At 38.0% G+C, this 20,367-nt stretch overlaps 1 protein-coding gene across 4 annotated transcripts in view; it reads left to right on the forward strand.

The window, feature by feature from the left end:
• The window catches only part of LOC310918891 (ubiquitin-conjugating enzyme E2 E1), a 45,425-nt gene that overhangs the window by 4,372 nt on the left and 20,686 nt on the right, over nucleotides 1-20,367 (forward strand). For all 4 annotated transcript variants that reach the window (XM_083877878.1, XM_083877875.1, XM_083877877.1 and 1 more), the window contains exon 3: nucleotides 70-120. In XM_083877878.1, the coding sequence (XP_083734004.1) occupies nucleotides 70-120 (51 nt within the window). The remainder of the gene's footprint in view (nucleotides 1-69; nucleotides 121-20,367) is intronic.

Below are 20,367 nucleotides of genomic sequence, written 5' to 3' on the forward strand. Positions count from 1 at the left end.
AAGGAGAATGTGTTAACTGCTATCCCACACAGTGACTTACCTTTGTTCCTTCTTGCTTTATTGCCACAGGATTCAGAAGGAATTGGCTGACATCACCTTAGATCCACCTCCCAACTGCAGGTTGGTGTTGATTCCTTACCGTAGGAGGGTGGGGGAAGGTGAGGGGCTGCAGTGTGCCAGTGTGTTGTAGCTGCCTGCAGAGGCTCTGGATGCAGCAGAGAAACTGCTGTTTAGGGGCCAACAGTACTTTTGTGAATACTTGCATGACTTTAAATAGTTTCCAGGTGGGGGTGCCTCCAGAGATTGTATGTGTTTTGACCAGTTTTCTGTTTGTTTTGTTTTGTTGTTTGTTTTTTTTTTTTTAACAATTGCCTTTCAATATGTTATACTGTTTTGTGTGTGTACCTTTCAGAAACTGGCCTATAAGGAAGAGCGTGAAAACTTTCTCCTTGTTTGTTTTTGGTTTTGGTTTATAAATCTAATGCCTGACTGCACTAATCTTATATAAATAAGAATCCTGCCAAGGAAGCATAGAATGCTCTGAGGTTTTTAGCTCAGAGTTCTGTTGTGAACAGCAGCTGACAGTGGAAGAGAAGTGCAAATTCGTCACTCAGTGGGTGCCCCACTGGAACACGCATCTTAGCTGATGAAACAGAAAGCAGGGATATTCTGTTGCCCTTTATAAAGCAGCTCATTTTTAAGTATGTTTTAGAAACTTGTATTTAAAAAAAAAAAATCTAGCAGGTTGATTTGTTTCATTTCATGGTGTCCCTGAACCGCTTTGCATTTGGAGAGGAGGCAGTAGTAGTGTAACATCTTTGGTTATACTTGCTCATCCGAGAGGAACGAGGCTTTCGGTCTGGTCTGTGTTTGCTGTAGTTGCCAGTGCATGACTCTGTTCACATCTTCTTGCTGTGGCTGAGGTTTGGTGTCTTTTGATGTTGGTAATAGCAGAAATCAGATAAATAATTATTTTTAGAAATAACTGTTTAAATTTATCCTTTTAATATTGAGTTTCCACCCACAAATGTGCATGAACGTTTTTATTGAAGATTTTTGCCACTGTTAGTCTGTGGGGAGGCATTAGCACAAGAGTTTGCCTGACAGGTCCAGAGCCACCCTTTCAGTACCAGTCCCTAGGATCATAATTAATTAAAGAAGAGATTGAATGTGATGTGTGACATCTAATCTGATACCAAGAAGATTTTTGTACTGTTGGGATTATAACCAATAAGTTTTGAAATCTTTAGCTGTGACAATGTTGTTTTAGGGACAGTAATGACTTACCCGAATATTACAAAATTTCCAGTTCTTGGGCTGGAGACGTCTGTCCTGTGTGTGTCCTAGCTCTGTGTCAGGATGAAATCCACACATTTTTCCGTCGTCCCCCCACTTTAACCTGATTTTCATGGGAAAGAAACACAGAAGCACATGTCAGGCACTGTTACTTGCTCAGATAACTGAGTCTGAATGGTCAAGGTGCTGGGACTTCAGACAGAATTTTGCAAGTCTGTCCAAAAGCTGTGGTAGTGTATGAGTACATTAGATTGCGTGTTTCTTCAGAAGGTTTGTGTAAATGATATTAGAACCCTAATTTGTCCTTGTTTCAATTGGATTCAGTCACAGGTAAAGATGAGCTAGCAGACTACTTGTCAAAATACGATATAGTTTTTGTTTTTCTTTTTTAATTACGTAGGCCATTGAGGATAATGCGCTTCAAGGCCCACGTAGTAAGTTTGTGTTATTTCAGCCTTTACAAATATTTCTAATGGTAAAAATCAGTTTGTAGTACAAGTAGTGATGGTTAATCTTCATCCATAGTGGAGTTACAAGTATTCTGCATTCCTTTTGACTTTCAGATGAGTGACAGTGAAGGCTGGCAACTCCTGAAAGTAATGCATGAAACTGGTGTAGCTGTTACTGCCTTTTAATGTGTTGATAGGTAGGAAAACGTGAGTGGAGGGATTTGTTGTGTGTGTGTGTGACCAAAGCAGTTTTGGTATTGCTCATCTTGGGGTAAAGTCATCCTACTTCTGTAAATGTGGTGCTGAGAGCCAAGAGGAGCAGCTCTGCTTATGGCTTACAAGGCTCCAGTTGTGCAGTCAAGCATTTGGGAGTTTGCCCTTGTAGTGGATGGTTTGTAAAAAGGCAGGCAGGTGCTGATTGCCACAACAGCTATTGTTTCAGCTGAGATGAGTTTCAGCTATTGCAGTTATGGAGGAAGTTCTCCTCCTGTGAAAAAAAGAAATAGTCAATTTATGACTGTGAGGAGATTAAGCAAATGAGAGATTCTGGTTGCTGTATGATGTTTAAGGTTGCCAAAATTTGTTCTTGGGAAGCCTGCTAACAGGGTCACTGCTTTCCTTTATATTTTTTCCTTTCATATGAACATTATTGGCATACTGTGAAGGAGGTATTAAATACATAGTTCAAGAACTTAGTTTCAGTTTCCTGCCTTTATGACTTTGCTTATTCTAACCTTGCCTCTGACCTCCTGCCACTCATATCTCTGCTGCCTTTGTGCCTCTACTTTTTTCAGATGTCACTAGAGGAGAGGCCAGTCCTCTCCTTCCAGGCATCTTGCTTTCTTCTGCAAGTTTAATCTTAGAACTTACATATTCAGGGCATTATGTATGATGCCACATACTACCTGTTGTGCTGTCAATTTTAGGGGTTGCCAAAGCCTCAAGTCACATTTGAAAGTGTTTGTCCAAAACTGTATTCTGTGTTATATTGGAAACATCATTATCTTTATTCTTTTTCTGGACATCTGTTCTTACACCCTCCACCACCATGTTTGTATTTTTCCCTATTCTATGCCCAGTATTTGATAGAAGTTCATGGTTAGCTGTGCTTCAATTTTTTGCCTCACTGCAAAATACTGTTCTTCTTTCAGTCTTATTGCAGTAATAAGAGTTGAAGATATTTAACACATCCCAGAGCAGCTCTGCTTATTGAAAGACAAAGGTTCCGGTTGTGAATGATTTTTAGTAAGAACTATTTTACCACATCTTACATGAGGTATTTTTCTTCTTATAAAATATGACATACAAGATGCAATTACAAATAATGACAACCATTTGACATTTCAAACAAAATAGCTTAAAAATAAATGTTTCATTTTTATTTTTGTAGCTTTCAGTGACTGTATTTTCATGTGTGTAACCCACAGATCATCTGCTTAAAAAACAAAAACCAAAAAAGCCAAACCCCAAGCACACTCAACACCCTGTGATTGAGCAGCTGTGTGGTTTTTACACATATGTGGGTAATATGAGGGGAAGTTTGTTCCAGAAGGTCCTCTCTCCTCAGTACTTTCCTTGCTTCTGGTTTTTCCATATCTTGCCTGTGTTGCCCAAAAGCTTACCTGGGCTTGTGTTTCACTGGCTGCTTCATTTCTCATAGTCCTTTGCGCTTGTGTCTCCTTCCTCAGGCTGTAATTTTGATTTTCACAGGCTAGTGAAGTTAGTTGTGCAGAGGTGCAGAATATGTGCATGGAAACAATCTCTGTTTGGCCTGCATTCAAGAAGTAGATTTTTGGACTTGAAAACATTTTCTAAAAAGATATATTTAATACATGTCACAAATTTGTGGGTTCTTGCTGGAAACAATGCTGTCCTCATAAGTGTCCTAGTGTAATGTATGTTTGGCAGCTGCTTCTGAATGGATTTTAGTCCTCTTCACTGTTTTCAGTAGGCCAGTGCTGTGGAGGTCTTTAATTTCTGCAAGATGATTTGACTCCCAATACTAATACTGAGCTATGAAAGTTAAATATGATTTTTGAGTTCAAAAGGTGGTTAGTGGTTAATATGAATTGGAGAACGACTGTTTGGACCCAAAGGGTTTTAAATCTTTAAGAGTGTATCTGGTGATCTCTTCTCCTACTTTGTTTTATATCAGAGAGTTTAGCTTCTGTTTTAGAACTCAAAGAAGGTAACTTGGAACTTCTTACTTTTGGTGTTTTGTGTGTGCTGGTGACAGAGGAGGTGTCATGCCTTTGCTTTGGGTCTGCAGATGTCAAAACATGGTTCCATCTTGCTATGTAGGCAGTCCTGATTTTTGTTTACTGGTAACACAAGTGTTGTGCAAAAGCTTTCCTTCTGTCTCTGTGATAAAGTGTCCAAAGCTTTACGAGAAGTAAATTAAAGCTTTAAGTACTCTTTATTCACTTTGTGTCATTTATTCAACCTCTGTATCTAAGCATCTCCTGGTGGTGGATCTGCTTACTGATGTGAGGTTACAGAACAAGTGGTTTTCCCTGTTTTTAGGGGTCAGGAGTTGCAGCACACAAAAAACAAGTGACTTGTCCAAGGTCATGCAGGAAGTCTCTGGCAAAGTGGAAAAATGAATGTATATCTCTTTTGTTTCAAGCTAACTTGCAGCTGAGCTGTTCTGCTGGAACTGTGTGCATCAGTTGCATTATGAGCAGAGCTTTGAATTTGTGCTTTATTGGGTGTCTGGTATTGACTGTATGTAAGCATGGTAATTTAATGTTATTTTTTCCATCTGTGTAGAGGGACCAAAATGGATATTAACTAGAATTAATGTTTTTTAATCTATCTTAGCCAAACTGAAACAAGTTTGTCTCCACATGGCTCATTTAAGTCCATATAGCCAAGACCAGCTGTTATTTAAACAAAAATAATTTTCAAACCTTCACTGAAGGAGGCATTTGCCTGCAGGGCTTACCATTGCTTCAGAGTAAAATGCTATCACAAATTCATTATTTAAATAATAATAAAATACAGTTGTGTTTCTTGGCACCTTCAGCCCAGTTTTTGTAAATTCACAGAATAAAGACCAGATCTCCTTGAGAGTCTCGTGAAATTTAACTGTCAGCACTTAATAAATATGTGTCTCAGTAAAGATGGTGGGGAGAAGTGCTCTCCTTTATAACATATGGAATATTAATAGTTTTCAAAACTTTGCAATGTGGAATTAAGATTTCTTGGCTTGAGAAAAGTCTGCATAAAATGTGTGGCTCAAAGGCAGTTTTGAACTCAACAGCTTCATATTATAATTAATATATTTCATCTACATACCATGCAAGTCTGGCATTTGTCTTGCTTACATTTTTTTTATAGTGCTTGTAATTTTTTGCAAATGTATTTTTTCAATACTTTCAACTCCAATAATGCTTTAAGTGCTTTTTCTTTTAAATCTAGTATAGTATCTAAGGATGGATTGTCACTGTTAAATTCTAATATCAGTGTTGTTTTTTTTTTCATGTGTGAAATAGCCCTTCCTGAACACAATCATATTCTATAGCATAAACTTTCCAGTCTTACATTTTCTAACTAACAAGCTTAATTTCATTATGACTTTTTTTCCTTAATATGCACAGGCAGATTATTAGGTCAGGAATGACACAAATGCCAGCTTTTGCTTCCTTGTAGAAATAAAAAATTATTTTTGCCTTTAAGGAAGGTGAAATTATCAGCTTACAAAAGTGGTTTTAGAACTCTTTTATTTTTCTTTTTCCCCTTTATGTTGGGTTGAAAATGTGAGTGTTTTCTGTGAGAATTTTCCAGATGTAGGATAGGAAGGACCTTCATAATTAGTGCTGTTTGTAGTTGAAAAATATCTTTTGTCATATAAACTACCAGTGGTTCAACATTCCCTCCTTGCTTTGTTTGGCACATGATCCCTGGAGAAATAAGTCTTCCTTTTGAAATGGTGTATTAACTAATTTAGAGATCCTCTGCAGCTGTGTATGGTCTAGCTTGCAAACCATAAAAATAATACATTTCTACATTGGCTGAATTTAAGTATGTGGAGGTAGCAGCTCCTGCAGGCGAAGTCCTCTGCCTGATGTACTCAGACAAAGGCTGCACAGGAGCAGTTCCTCTGCTGAGGATTGATTAGTTAATATTACAGGGATTAACTTTTCTGAAGCCACTTCTGTTTTTATTTTAACAGAAATGTTTTGATGGCCAGGCTGTTTGAATGCTGTGGCAGGAGCTGGCTGATGCTGTGGTAGATTTTGCTTGGCATGTCCTGGCTTGGTAATTCCCAAATGAACTGCATTCTGGGCTCTTGCATGCCAAACATGGAAATGATAAATCTTGAGCGCGGCTGTGAAATTGTATCATGGCTAAGAACAAAGAGGATTGAAATCTCTTCTGTGCACACTCTTATGTATACCACTTAATTTTGTTATTTGACTTTCAGTTTTGCTGCCCTTGGAGGGCACTGTGCAACTGTGTTTATGATGCTGCATATATGTTTTATCTGACAAATTCTTATATTTCCTCTTGGCTACACAGTCTTGTTTGGTTTTTCACTTATATTCCAGTGCTGCTTGTCTAGATTTTTATACTGGATATGTGTATAACAGCAGTTTATATGTCTGGTTTTCTTTTAAGAAACTTCATAGACGTAAATGGAAAAAAATGTATGTGAGCTGTTAATACTTTAGGGCTCAAATCTATCTTGCTTTTTTACATGAAGACAAAATTACCCATGGATAACTGACTTGTCATGGGGATCAAGGAGGATGGGTTCATATTTGAAGAGTTCAACCAGGGCAGGTTGCCAGAGCCTTGTGGTTTCTGAAGGAAGGGCTGGTTTTGGGAGCCAGTGTCATTGCGTCTGGCAGATGTTCGCTTTGGCCTTGCTGTTGGGAGGGGATTGTGCCGGGGATGGAAGCAGAGCTCACCTGCACCGGTACATCCGTGGGTTAAGGTGATCAGGGAGTTTGTGCATAGTGAAACTTCTGCAGCCTCCTGCACTCTTCTGTAATTGTACATGACAGACCAGCCTTCCATGCAGCACCTTTTCAGAAGCATTTAATGTACTAAAAAAAAGGATAACATTCTATGTGAATGGGTTAAGAGGTTACTGCACACCTGTGCAGACACACACCACGGTCAAAGTTAAGGGCTATGCTTTCTCCACAAAACAAAGTGGTTCAAACTAAGTTAAATTAGTGATGCAATTTAGTCATTATAAGTTAAATCTTGCCAATCTGTACATTTATTTGAATGAAATAAATTTATACTTATTTTTCCCTCTGAGGCTTAACAGTGGAGATCTAAATATTCACTTCATTATATTACAAAACCGAGGAGAGAACATGTATTGTCAAGTACTATAAATAAACTACAACTGTCAAAATAAACACTGTGCACTCAGGAATTCAGGGGGGTTTTCTTGTTTCTCTTGCCAATTTGCAAATTTCAGCAACATGCAATTAAAATTCCAAGGCATTTGTGGAAAATGTAATGGTTGCAACCATGCATTTAATACATATTTTCTGTGTGTAAGGGGCTAATTGACATTATAAGGAGATGTTGCAGAGCTGTATGCTTAAGTTCAATATCCAATTTGCAGTCCCCCTGGACTCTGGGGGAAGGAAGCTGGCGGAGAAGAGGAGAGTGGGGCACACAGACCGTGGCTTGGGGCAGATGTGGTATTTGAATCTCCCCACTCCCTCCAGTCTCTTCCATAATTTCACAACTGAAAATATGGGTCAGGTAAGATGAAATTGAGCTGTTTTGAGAACTGGGTCCAGGCCAAGTTTTGGCAGTTCATTTGTGTAAGAGAAAATACAAAGTAATTGGATTAAAGAGGCTGTACGATTAATGATGTAGAGTCCTGTTAGATTTCTTTGCTTCTGTGTTTCTGTGAATCAGTGTAGAATTTAGGTCTCAATTCCTGCAGGAGCTTCAACTTAGAGTCAAAAGTGAGTGTAGACCTAATCAGATAAGCATGTTAGATGTATTTTGTACTTTGTATCAATATAAAAGACTATTTAAAAAGATTGCTCATCTCTCCCTCTGAAGCTGCTGGACTTACTGGAAACACAGAATCTTGGTCTGGTACTGAGAATTGTAAAGGCAAAATGGAGAGGAACTTTCTGGAGCAGATGGACTGCTAATATTTAATGCTTTTTCTGCTATGGGTATCTGAGCAATACATTCTGGCCAGTGGGCTAATCCCAGTGTCTCACTGGGAGAAATCAGGAGAGGGGTCTTGGTGTTTTATTTTGATGCCTAGGATCACACAGGAGTTGCACACAGGAGTGAAAAGACCCCCAAACATTAAAAACTAATTCTGAAATCAAAAATGTCTTTTCACAATAGGTAAACTGATAAAAAACCCCAAAAAACCACAAACTACTTCTGATACAGTCTAAGTACTTTGTCAGATTTATTTGAGATAGTGGTTGTTCTACAAGAAAAACTTCCAGAGTAACTGTCTCAAAGGTTTTAGATGCAGTTTGAATATCTTCACTGGCATCTTAAGGTGCTAATTTAGGTTACGACTGTTACGGATTGTCATGTTTGCAGTTTTCAAGTGGACAACTTCTAGAAAGTTTCAGTGTGTTACTTTATATTCTGAACAAGTGTAGCTGCTCTGAGAAGTGGCCTATAAATGGTGGAGAAAGTGCAATTTATTTCATTAAAGCAGTGTTTAGCTGCTGCAGATGGTTTTGAAAGATTGCTAAAATGTACGCAGTTGTAATAATACCGTTTAAAAGTAATTAGATCAATACTGTACTGTACCACAGAAGATCATTTTATCAGAAGTTTCTGATCTATCAGATTGTTGTAACACTGTATGTGCACAGTATTCTCTATATGTCTTAGTAACCTTTTTAAAGGAGGTAAATTAGGTGATGCATACAAGCCTTTATAGTTAGTGTCCTCCTTGTCTTCCTTATAAGTTATTTATCAACAAGAATTGTCTAGCTTTCTTTTTGATGGGGTAATTCTTAATTTGAGGTTCTCATCATATTTTGTAGTGCCTTGAGTTCTGGTAAAAGTATTTATGCCTCCTTACACTTGGGTGACTGTGGGAGAGAGAAAAGACTGAAGGCTTTAAATAGCTATGCTAAGTCTCAAAATATCATGAATCTCACTGAGTTCTCCATTGCATTAAAGTTGTGGTGATGCTTTCCTTCCTACTTTAAATTGAATTTTAACAGCACCCTTGTAACCTAGGAAATCAGGCAGAAAGATGTACAGTAGCGACAAGAGTGACCTAGGAGATCTAAGTTTTGAATGTAACTCATGCCATGCCTTCAGCTGCCCTGCTGCTTGTCTTTCAGATGCATCCCAGGGTTGAAATCTCTAGTGAAATCTTAATGTCTTCTTTAGAATAGCATCTTTCCAATTTTTCCCTTCCCTCACTCCTCTCATGAGGTTAATCAGATTGCAAGGAAGCTGGGAGATGACTGAGTTGCAGATGAGGAACAGAAAAGGACGTAAAACCACTCAAGGCAGTAAGATTGTACAAGACATTAATGGAGGCCATAAGGGACAGCAGAGAAAGGTGACCCATCAGGATGACTGAGGTGATTTTGCCCTGGTTGCTGGAACAGTTGCAGCAAAGTTGGAAGTAGAGACAAGACTGATGCTTTTTCTGCTCCACCAGTTTAGCTCTGCTTCCTGCTCCTTGCACTGTGAGGAACAGAAGACACAGGACATCCTTCTCTTGATGGATGGGGAGGACCATGCATGGGCCATCCTCTTCCTGGGCATGAGCAGATTTTTGAAACAGTAGATCATACAAGCTGCAACAATAGTTTTTCTGTGGTGATTGTTTTACACTCTCGCCTGAGAGATAAAATATTAATTTAGTAATAAAGTGAATGCACTTATATGATCTTATAGTGGGAACAACATACTATACCTTGAAGAATATATGTTACAGGTGTCCTGCTGTATTTTTGCAGAGTTCCTGGAACTGCTGCTTGAATCACATGTTATTCTTGAGCCATGTCCTCCTAGAAGCAAATCAGTGAGATGTGAGGAATGGGGAAAAAATAACTGGAGAAGTAATAGCAAGCAAAGAAGCAGAGGGAATAAAAGGCAGCCCAAGAAATGAAGGAAGAGGGCAGAAAATGGAGAGAGAAACAAGTGACTCAGTAATCCCAATCAAATAGACTACTATTAAAGATAGGAAGCTGTAAATTAATTTTGTTGAAGGCTCTGTGAATCTGAATCTTCCAAAGGAGCACACCCTGTTTTTGTAGCAACTGGAAGAGAAGTATGGCAAAAGCTGTTATTCAGTAAATTCCATAATACTGGAAACACATATTCACTGAAACTGTTAAAAGATCATTTTAGAACAGGTAAGGTCCTTCTACCGAGTAGGCAGTGAGGTTCTGGAAACTCTTCTGCAGGAGGTTGTGCAGGCAGATAGTATCAGCATATTCAAAGGTGGGTTGGTCAAATCATGAGCAACAGGTCCTTAAACAGATACAAAGAGAAAAGTCAGGCATGTACCCTTTAGCACCCCTAATCCAGTGGCTGTGGATTCTGTGGGATTACAAAGGGAATGGGCTACAGAGAGTGTCCACCGTCACCTATTCTGAGGAGTCAGCTCTTACCACTGCCAGGAGTAGGGTGCTGAATTAAATGACCCCCAAATGGTCTTTTCATGTTCTATGTGGAATACCCACAAAATGACCTCCTTCCCCCACCTCATTGTCCTTCATTCCACTCCACTAACTTCAGGCTCTTTTCTCTTTCGTTGTTCCAATTGACATGGCTTTTAGCCACAGAAAATGTTTAACTTCTGCCCTTCTTGCCTCTTCTTTTTATGCTTTGCCATTTAAAGCAAGCTCTTGTTTCCTGTCACTCAGCCACTTCTCCTTGCTTTCGTGAAGGATTAACCTTCATGCAATTGTGTTGCTGAATTTAGACTGTAAACTTTTCAGAGTAAAGCACTTCTTTAATTTTTGTCAGTGTTGGCAAAGTGGTATGTAAATTTCCATCTATGTTTAAATGTTCTTTATTAAAAAAGTAGGTTTAATCTTTGGGCTTGTAGGTGTCACACTATCCTCCCTTCCCGAAAAAAGTTCTGCTTATGTTGCAAAATTGCCCTTTTTTCTCCTTATCTGATAGAGGTAAATAAGTGAGTTGTTTTATTCAGCAGTTCTTGTATTATCTTGAATGTGTGATTTGGTTATTTTCCGGTTTTATGCATGCCAAGGTTATCACAGCTGTTACTCTGTGATACTACTACTTTGTAATAGGATAGTGTATTTTGAGATATATTAGTGTTGGGATTTTTTTCCTCATGGATAGTGGCAGAGAAATAATGAAGCTGTCCAACAGCTAATCTCTTTCTTTGGTGTCTTTGTGCTCTTACTTCACCTTCCATCTCAATATCTAGGAGGACTGTAACTATTTGTTAGGGAAATATGAGTTAAAATGCATAGCTATTACATGTGGTGAGATGTTCCAGTTTCAAGTACTTAGTATTCAGTGTGTGTACTCTTAATGACTATAAATACTACATTACATACGAGGTTTTGTAATGTATCAGGTATGTGTTGTATATTGTTTTTCCCACAAAAAAAATGCAAATTTTGTAACCCAATGTGCTGTGGAGTTTCTACTTTCTGCATTGCATTTCAAGGATTTTGCCTTGCATTTCACTGAAGAATCTTATTTATGAGGAGATGTAAAGTCCAGACAAATAATTTATCATTGAGATTGTTCAGGTGCACATTTCACTGCTTGCTGAGTAGCCCAGACCTAGCTATTTAGGAGATATTTATTAACTAGTACTGCATTTTGTCAGAAAAGACTGAAAAGTAGGGATTGCATAGCAGAGGCTTTTGTGGTAACACCTTGCAGGGGGCATACAATAAAGGGTCCAGCAGTAAGTGGTAGCAGCAGAGTGAAGGACTGTGGGTAAGTGAGGATGTGCTGTGACCTCTTTCATGGCTGGGTGAACAGCTGTGTGAGAATTTTTAGTGATTCACAGCTGGACTTAGAGAGGTAAGGGTGGAGTGCTGATTTAGCTTAGGTTCTGGAAAGGAGAGATATCTTTTACCTACTGAAGTCTGTTCTGTTTGCAACAGTCTTCACTGATTCTGAACAAATGAGGAAAAAAAAGATGGAGCTGCAGTTGATGGCTGAACTATGACATACTGGGAAAGAGTGAAAATATAAGGTGGGATTAGATGTAACTCTTAAAATCAGGGAACAAGAGAGAAAAAGTGTATATTGCCAGATCCTTTTCCCCTAGTAAATCTTACAGGCTCTTGCAGAGACTCTGAGCAATCTCTCTGTTTCTTTTCTAAGTTTTCCTTTCCTTCATCATAATCTAATGTGTTCCAAATCACCAGTGTGGTGTAAGTTCTGGCAGAAAGAGTTAGAGTGTCTCTTCTGGCCCATGGGCCTCTTTCTGCAAGCCATCTCAACCTTATAAAGAACAGTGCTAGTTCCTCCTGCCTCCTTATCCTTCTGAGCTGAGTATGTTCTGGTCCCTTCTCTTTCCTGATGGCTGCACTGATCCTTCAGCAGTAAGCCATTACATCTGTCAATGTCTGCAGCCTATGCATACAGGGAATTGAAGAGGCAAGGTTGTCCTGTTGACAGAAAGAAAATGTGTATTAGGAATTAAAAAATAAGCAGACATAACCATTCTTGTTTTATTAATTTACTTGCAAATGAAGTAGCAGTGATCAGCTAAAATACTGAATGTGTATATAGATTTTTTTTTTAAATTGCTAAAGTATCTGGTCATGAATCAGAGTAGCTTGATGAAACAGGAAAGAGGAAAGTGTTTTTAAAGTACTTAAATGGGTAAATGGGATAATCCTGAGTTGCAAGGTAACATAGAAATTGAAATTTATCATCTGTCTTTATGTAGTACTCTTTGGTCATTGGAAAAGTATTTTATTAGCTTGAAAGGTTTCTAGTCAGGAGGATACATCTAAACTTCACTTGGGAGTTATGAGGACATTTGAGTGTGCGGAAGGTGAGCCTGTATGAGCATTACACAGCAGACAGCTGTATGCAGGCAAATGAAGGATTCTTTGGTCAGTATTTTTACTAATCCTCCTCTCATGTACACATTGAATATCACACCTGGAAAGTCATTTAATTGCTGTTTTAGCAAATTACTTCTTTTCAGAGGGAGAATCTCATTTTTTTTAGATATTAAAATAATGTTTGCTTAGATTGGCTTTCCTGAAAGATAATGTGTCATATCCTAATGACATACTTGGTCTAGTGTTAAATTTCAGTCCTTGCTGGAGATAGTGAATGAACTGTGTCCAGAAATAAGTGGGTTTGCATGTCCCTGCTTATATTACTAGAGTTCAAGGTCACTAAAACAGTTTAGAGTTTAATGTACAATATATATTATTTACCCAATTTTTTCTGTAAAGTGCCAGACTGTTTACTGAACTGTCTGAGCACATCATTGTTTTATATATAGGCAATGATTTTCTCAGCTGGTTATGCATAGAGGGTAAGCATTTTTTTGTCCTTTATTTATTTATTAATTATGCTGAGACAACTGGATGGAAGAAAGCATTCTTGCCTTTGGCATCTGAAGGAAAGATCTCTATTTTTGTTTAGTGTGCTAAACACAGAGATACTTTCTAGTAAGGGTTATATAATATGATTATGAAGTTACCCTCTCTTCCAGAGGGTCATATATGTGATCTCTGATCAGTACAGAGAAACTCACACTTTTGACCTTTCTCTCTCTTTGGACCCATTACTTGTTGGACATAGTGGTTCTTCAAAAATTGCTTAATTGTTCCAAAGAGATCATTTGTGCTTACTCCATTATTGCCATTTGATGCTGCCTCTCTAGACACTGCCAAAAGTCCATGGTATATTACATTTTTATGGTTATGTAAAGCAGCTGTAAAACAAACTGTGGCTGTGTAAGTGTATTTCACATCTTTTCTATTGGCTACTTTATTTTTTCCTTTTATGTCTCTAACTTTTACATTTATAGTTTTGCCACTACAGGGAGCTAATGAAAAGCAAACATATAGACTGTTAGGGAAAAAAAAAAAAAAAAAAAAAGGTAATGCTATGCACAGATTCACATTGCTTCCTTACTCATATTTGTTATTCTGTTTCTCAGTATTTGAAAGGATAGGAAGGACATGCTGTGCTGGGGTGTTTTTTGGTGGGAGGATTGGGGATTTTGTCTTTTCTTTGCACTATTTTGGCTGTTAAAGTCCTCTGATTTTAGGAGGCTTCAGGAGTTGTAGACCTGGTGGCCATACAACAGACAAAGAAGATAAATGTATGACAGTAAGACATTGATCTGGATGAGGGTTGGTCTGTTTAACTCCTTTTCTTTAATACTTGCGTGCCTGTGGGCAGTCAGGCCCATGTGCATCCTTAGCACACTTGCAGGGTTATGAAAGGTGATTTCTCTTATGTGTTCAGGTTTGTCTTTACAAGTAGTACTGAAAAAACAAGGTCTTAAATTATCCTATATTTTTGATTCTTTCTGTATGTCTTTAAGTAGGCAGTAGAGCACTATGTCTTGTAGGAGTAAAATTACGACATGGATGCATTTAAGGGTCTGACTTTCCACAAAAGCTGTTTCCAGTAAGAGTACTCATTGAGATGATGAGTCTCTTGATCATTCTTTGCTCTAGTGGGAAAAGTGTGTGAAACCAGAAAAACAGCCACTGGGCAACCTCTCTCACCATTTCTAATCCATGCTGGTCACAGCTGCTAAGACGTTTTTAATAGGTAGACTTTTTCTTTGTTTGAGCTGTATTTCTGCTTTAATTGGAGCTTGCACAGTTTAAATCTTGCTTTCCAGTCTTTTCAGAAATACACCTGAACTCAGTTGACACTGAACCAGAGCTGCCTTCCCTCTGTAACCTGGGCTGGGGAGACATACCTGCTTGGTCAGGGTCTGTTCTACATGGATTAAAGGAACAGAAACTATAAAGATTAAAAGATGCTCAGGAGGGGAACATGTACTTGGATTTTGCCAGCAGTTAAAAAGTAAATCTCTTACTGTAAGGAAGACTCTAAATGGTGCCTCTCAATATGTGTTTTGTAGTGGTTGAATTGTTCAAGACTGAACCAGTACCAGACTTCAGCTTTGAAATTATGAAGTAGATTTTAGCTTGATTTTTATTTTGCCTGCCATTTCGTTTTGCAAATTATAAGGTAATTCATAGTAATTTGCACATTTTAAAACTGTGAGATACTATCTAGAACAACAGCTCTAGGGTAACAGTGCTTTTTGTCAGCAGTGTGTTTAAAACATGTATGTGTGTGCAAACACATATTTTGCATTCACTTATCACAGTGCGGTTGAAGTCTTGAGAAAGCAAAGAGTTATTTTTTTTCTTTACTTTTTTCCTCCTAAATGTGCAGAAGTTGCTGTGTGGAAAAGAATTACTGTAAGATCAAGTGTCCTTTTCTTCAGCATTTAATTTTACTTGTGAAGTCAATTGAGTAAGTGTTTTCATAAACTGCAAACATTGCATCACCCAGGAGAAGATGCACATGTAGGAAAGTCTCTTAGGGTTGTGCAAAACAGACTCCAAGGATAACACTGACTTGCCAGTTAATACCAGTAGTATAAAGGGTACAGTCAAACTTCTTTTTGTGACTGAGAGGGGATCAGTGCTGCCATAATGTATATTCTTGTCATTATTTTGTAGCAAAAATGATAATACTATTCTAGATCTGCTGCAATGGAATACTTAAAAGAGTGTGTGTGTTCACTTGTCACTGAATGGAGTGAGTACAGCTATGGGAGTGTACAGGTTTTGTGTACTCCAATTTTATATATGAAATAGTGTCTGTATGAGCAGAGCTAGATACAACAGGACCATTATCACACAAGTTTGTTAAAAGATGTATGATGTTTTTAGAAAATTCAATCTGAATGTTGTCGCACTCAATCAGGACACCTCATTTTGTGTATCACCCATCTGGGTTTCCTTATTATATCTGATCCTGTCATCAAGTAATAACTAATTGTGCTCTTGGCTAGTCATAGCAGACTAGTGGCTTTCTTTGAGTCTTTGCAGTATTTTGACTTGAAACAAAGAACTTCCTGACTGTATGAGAACACTTTATTTATTGTCTGTTTCACTGTTGAAAATATACATCTTTTTAAAAAAATCCAATCCAAATTATATGTATTGTCAACAGGAGTTTCTCTGCTCCAGAAATTTGTTTTCAAGTCCTCAAAGCTGGGCAATATAGGTGGGGCCTTTTCACATGTATCAAATGTATGCTAACGAATCTGGTGTAAAGACTGAGGATTCCATCATCCTGCAGAATGAAACATTGAAGTATTTTCCCTCAACTGCAGTGTTGTTTCCATTAAAATAAATGAGGAAAGTTGGAATTTGGTATAGTAAGAAGCAGTGCAGGCTGGTAGTGGATCTAAGGGTAAGGCAACATTTGTATTTAGGGATCAGTCTTATAGCTGAAGTAACATAAAAGTTTTGTCATTTCTATGAATTGTCTTTTCCTGTCCTGCAATAACTAAATCAAGCAAGGTTTCCACTGAAATTGTAATGCAAATGTCATCAGTCCTCAATCTGATGAGTTTCCTCTGAAATCTACTTCCACTTGCTTTTACAAATTTAATGCCTCTACATTGACATCCCTATTTAATGAAGTGTTTTGATTGAAGTTGTGCTTTTGTTTGATGCAGCTTACACCCAGATAATGGTAGTTACATGCAAATGCAGATGTACATCCTTCCTGCAAGTGCTCAGAAATGTCATTGCAAAACGGTGGCATCGATCCCTTTTTGAGCTGTTCATCCATGACCCTGATGATGGCACCTGAGAACCTGCTTATGCTCACAAAAGAAGCTACAACTGTTGACTAATTGCTTCTACAATGAGATTTAAAATAGCATGCTGAGTATGTGTGATACCAGAGCTTTGGATGACATTTCATTTAAAGTTCTGTTCTTTTGCTTTTTTAATTGTCCCTCTCCCTCTCTAGCATCTTCAGCCATACACACCATATTTCATTTGGTTAGTTTGTGGTTTGTTGGGGTGGTTTGTTTGATTTGGGTTTTTTTTCAAATATAGACATACCAGCATTGAATAGGGGACCATTTGTAATGCTTTTGGTATTTGTTTTCTCATTTTCTGTCATAAACCTTATGCCTGAAGTTCGTAGGTTTGAATTTCTTTACTTCTTTGCTCATCTTTCTCTGATTCTCCTAGTAGGTAGGTAAGTTTACTCTGGAAGAACAGACATTTACTGTGTCTGGAAGAACACAATCAGGATGAAATACTTCAGTCATTTAACTGCTAACTTCATGCTGCACTGAATTCTAGTGTAAGAGAAAATAAATTAAAAACATCTGTTTTCTTTTTCTCATAAGAGAAGAACCAAGAGAGATGTTCTATTGAAATCAAAGAAGGCAAATAGAAGAGCAATAAAAGGAAAGTATTATATGTGTATTTCACACATATAATTAGTCTCTGGAACTTACTGTCATAGGAAATTATTGAGGCCAAGAACATAACAGAATTTGAAATAGAATTGGGCAGGCATGTGGCTACCATCAGTGTTCAAAGTCAGTGTTATTAATTATGGTGATTTGGGAGCAATATTAAACTCATACTCCTAGGTTTAAGCAAGATACCTTGAGGTCTTGTACCAGAAGAGCATGGTGGAGAGGATTTTTGGGGCTGAGGGGGAGTTATTTGTTTCTTCCAATTAAATTTGCCTATTGACTAAGATCTGCTTTAGCTCTAATTCTTTGAGATCTTTGTCCAATCCCAGCTTGCACAAGGAGTGTTTTTTTCCCCTCATTCCACATACACATGTGCACACCTGTCTTGTATCTCTTTGGGATCAGAAATCCTCCTCCCATACTGACTTCATCCCTTTTCATGCTCCTTTTCCACATCCCTTTCCATATCGGGTCATCCCAGAAATGACTTTTATGCATCGTGTCTGCTCAGGTTGCAAGGGAATGCCTACGGAAATGACCTACAAAGTGAGCAATAGAATCCAAAGGCTTATAAATGATTAATACCTACACAGAGCAGAAGCCACAGTGGTGATTAAACTTGAGTGTGCTGTAATGAGTGAAATCACTATATTTCTGTAAAGGAAGTGATGATGGTAGCAAGCTCTTTACCATGGTTTGCCTTTTTAATAAGTGGCACTTCAGGTTACAGAATTAATTCCACAGAGTGCAAAAATATCAGGAGTGAAGAAAGAAGTATGTTAAAAGGCTAGACTATTATAGTTGACATTTATGCTTGCAAATCTCAGCAGGACTTTAAACTACACAGTTTCTATGTGTTGGGGCTGGGGAGGAGAAATATCTTGATACGCTAAAGATTTATTTTATAAAACAAAACAAAACAAAAAAAACCCCACCCCTCCAAAAGAACCCAAAACCACATAATAGAAAAACCCAAACAAACCCACAGCTGTAGATTCTGTGAGAAAAGAAAAAGGTAGTTGAGCAAAAACTGATAAAAACAAAAATTAGAAATACCTAGGCTTTAGTCAAAATATTCCTGGCCTCAGAATTCTCATGTTGGGGGTGTAGGAAAGGTAACTTGAATAAATAATGTGTCTTTAAACAAAAGAACCTTAAAATGTCTCCTGTAGAGGAGTTCAGCTGTCTGCAAAGCTCTCTGCTTTCCTTATAAGGTTCTGCTCTTCTGTAATTATCTATAAACCACTGTCAGTTTAATGACAGAAGCAAAGTTTGTTTCTTGTTTTGAAGATGCTCAGCAGCATTGATTGATAACAAAGTTTGAGATTTTATTCTTCCATAAAAAAAATACAATATTTTGTCTTTTCATGGGATACAGATGCAACAAAGACACTTTCAAAAGTGGTCTTTGCTGACAGTGGGAATTAGGAATGCCTTATTACTGATTAGACTAAGTGTGATGAAGCAACCCCCCCAATCCAAGGCCTCTGCAGTGAACTGGCTTTTGGAGTTGCTGCTGGCTTTGTTGGGGGGTTTTGCTGGATTCCCAGGAGGTTTCTGTGCCCTGCATTGGATATGAATTAGTTCTGTTGAACTTGATGGAATTTTTGTCATTGACTTCAACTAGCCCAGGCTGATACAGAAGTACTTCTCTTTAGAAAGAGAGTTGACAAATGTGTGCTTACAGGATAGATCTTTAACGATGAGTGCCACGAACTTTGAGGTAGAGAAAGAAACTTACTCTTTACTGGTCTTGTGCTCACTAGGGGCATTATCACCTATAGTGATAAGTTGTCCCATTTTGAAAAAAGGATCATGTGAATAAGAGAGACTTAATTCAAATACATACAAAGTAATGGCTCATCTATCAGCTTCTGGAATGCTGTCCACTGTATTTAAGAGTGTATTGGATAAGTAAGTGGATTTTGGAGAGGAGAGGTGAAATTTATTAAAAAAGGAACAGGAGGACTACTCATGTGAAGACACAAGGATTACTTCCTTAAAAGAAAAAAACCAAAAACCAAACCAACAAATGTAGCGTTTACAGAATCAGAGAATATGGCAAGTTGAGAGGGACTCACAAGGATCATCAAGTCCAGCTCCTGGCCCTGTGAAGCACCATCCTCAAGGATCACACCATGTGCCCAACAGTATTGTCCAAACACTTCTTGAATTCTGTCAGGGTTGGTGCTGTGACCTCTGCCCTGGGGAGCCTGACTCTTTTCCTTGTTTTTTTTAACCTTGAGTGAAAATAGAGAGAAAGGTTTTTCCTCTTCTGAGACAAGAACAAAGGCATATGGAATGAGATAAAAAAATAGTGAAATTTATTTTGTTCACTTTTTACAGATCAAAATGGGGCACAGGGGGTCCATGCTGTATTCCATTATGGAAAGAAGGAATTAAGCAAGCCTCAAAAAGTCTCAGGCTTCTATGGAGGGCATAATCAGACTGAATTACTGCAGCTTATTCATAATACTGATTTCAGAAGGAAAATATGGATGCCTGGTGTTGAGGCTCAAGCAGCTACCACTGAGAGTGTTGCTATGGTAGAGGAAAACATAAGACTTGGCAGAAACCTTCTGATGCCCATCTCTGACCCATTTGACTCTGGAAGCCAGTGAGATATGAGGTGTTAAACTAGGTGGACGTCAGATCAGATCCAGCCTGGTGGTTCTATATTTCTTTTGATGAGCTAGTAGATAACATTTGCACTTGACCTGTGATCAAAATCTTTGCAGTAATGCTATCTCTACTATATCAATGTGTGAAATGGACTTTATTTTAACATTGTTTTATAGGAGGAAAAATGTGTTTAGAAAAAAACCCTTTGTAAGTCATGTGATGAAAAGATTTGTGCTGTATGAAACACACAGTCGTGTATATATATAACAAAACCACTATTAAGAGTGATTTCTAAAAGTATTTTGTGTTATATTTTTATCAAATTAATATGTCTCTCAGAGAATTGATTCTTAAAGCACAAAACAAGGACTCAGTTTGGTGGTTTACTCCAGTACTTAAAGTTGACTTTACCTGATCAGATTTCAAGTTTGTAGTATCATTAGCTCATGGCTTGAAAGTTGCATGAGTTTTGTGTATATTTATATAGCATGAATTTAAAAATCATATTAGTATTGGTTAGTCTCTAATCTGTTAATGATACTGTCATTGGGATGATTTTTTGTGAGTGGTGTGTTCTGC

The sequence above is a fragment of the Zosterops lateralis genome (assembly GCF_965231275.1).
Source record: "Zosterops lateralis genome assembly, chromosome: 1".
NCBI lineage: Eukaryota > Metazoa > Chordata > Aves > Passeriformes > Zosteropidae > Zosterops > Zosterops lateralis.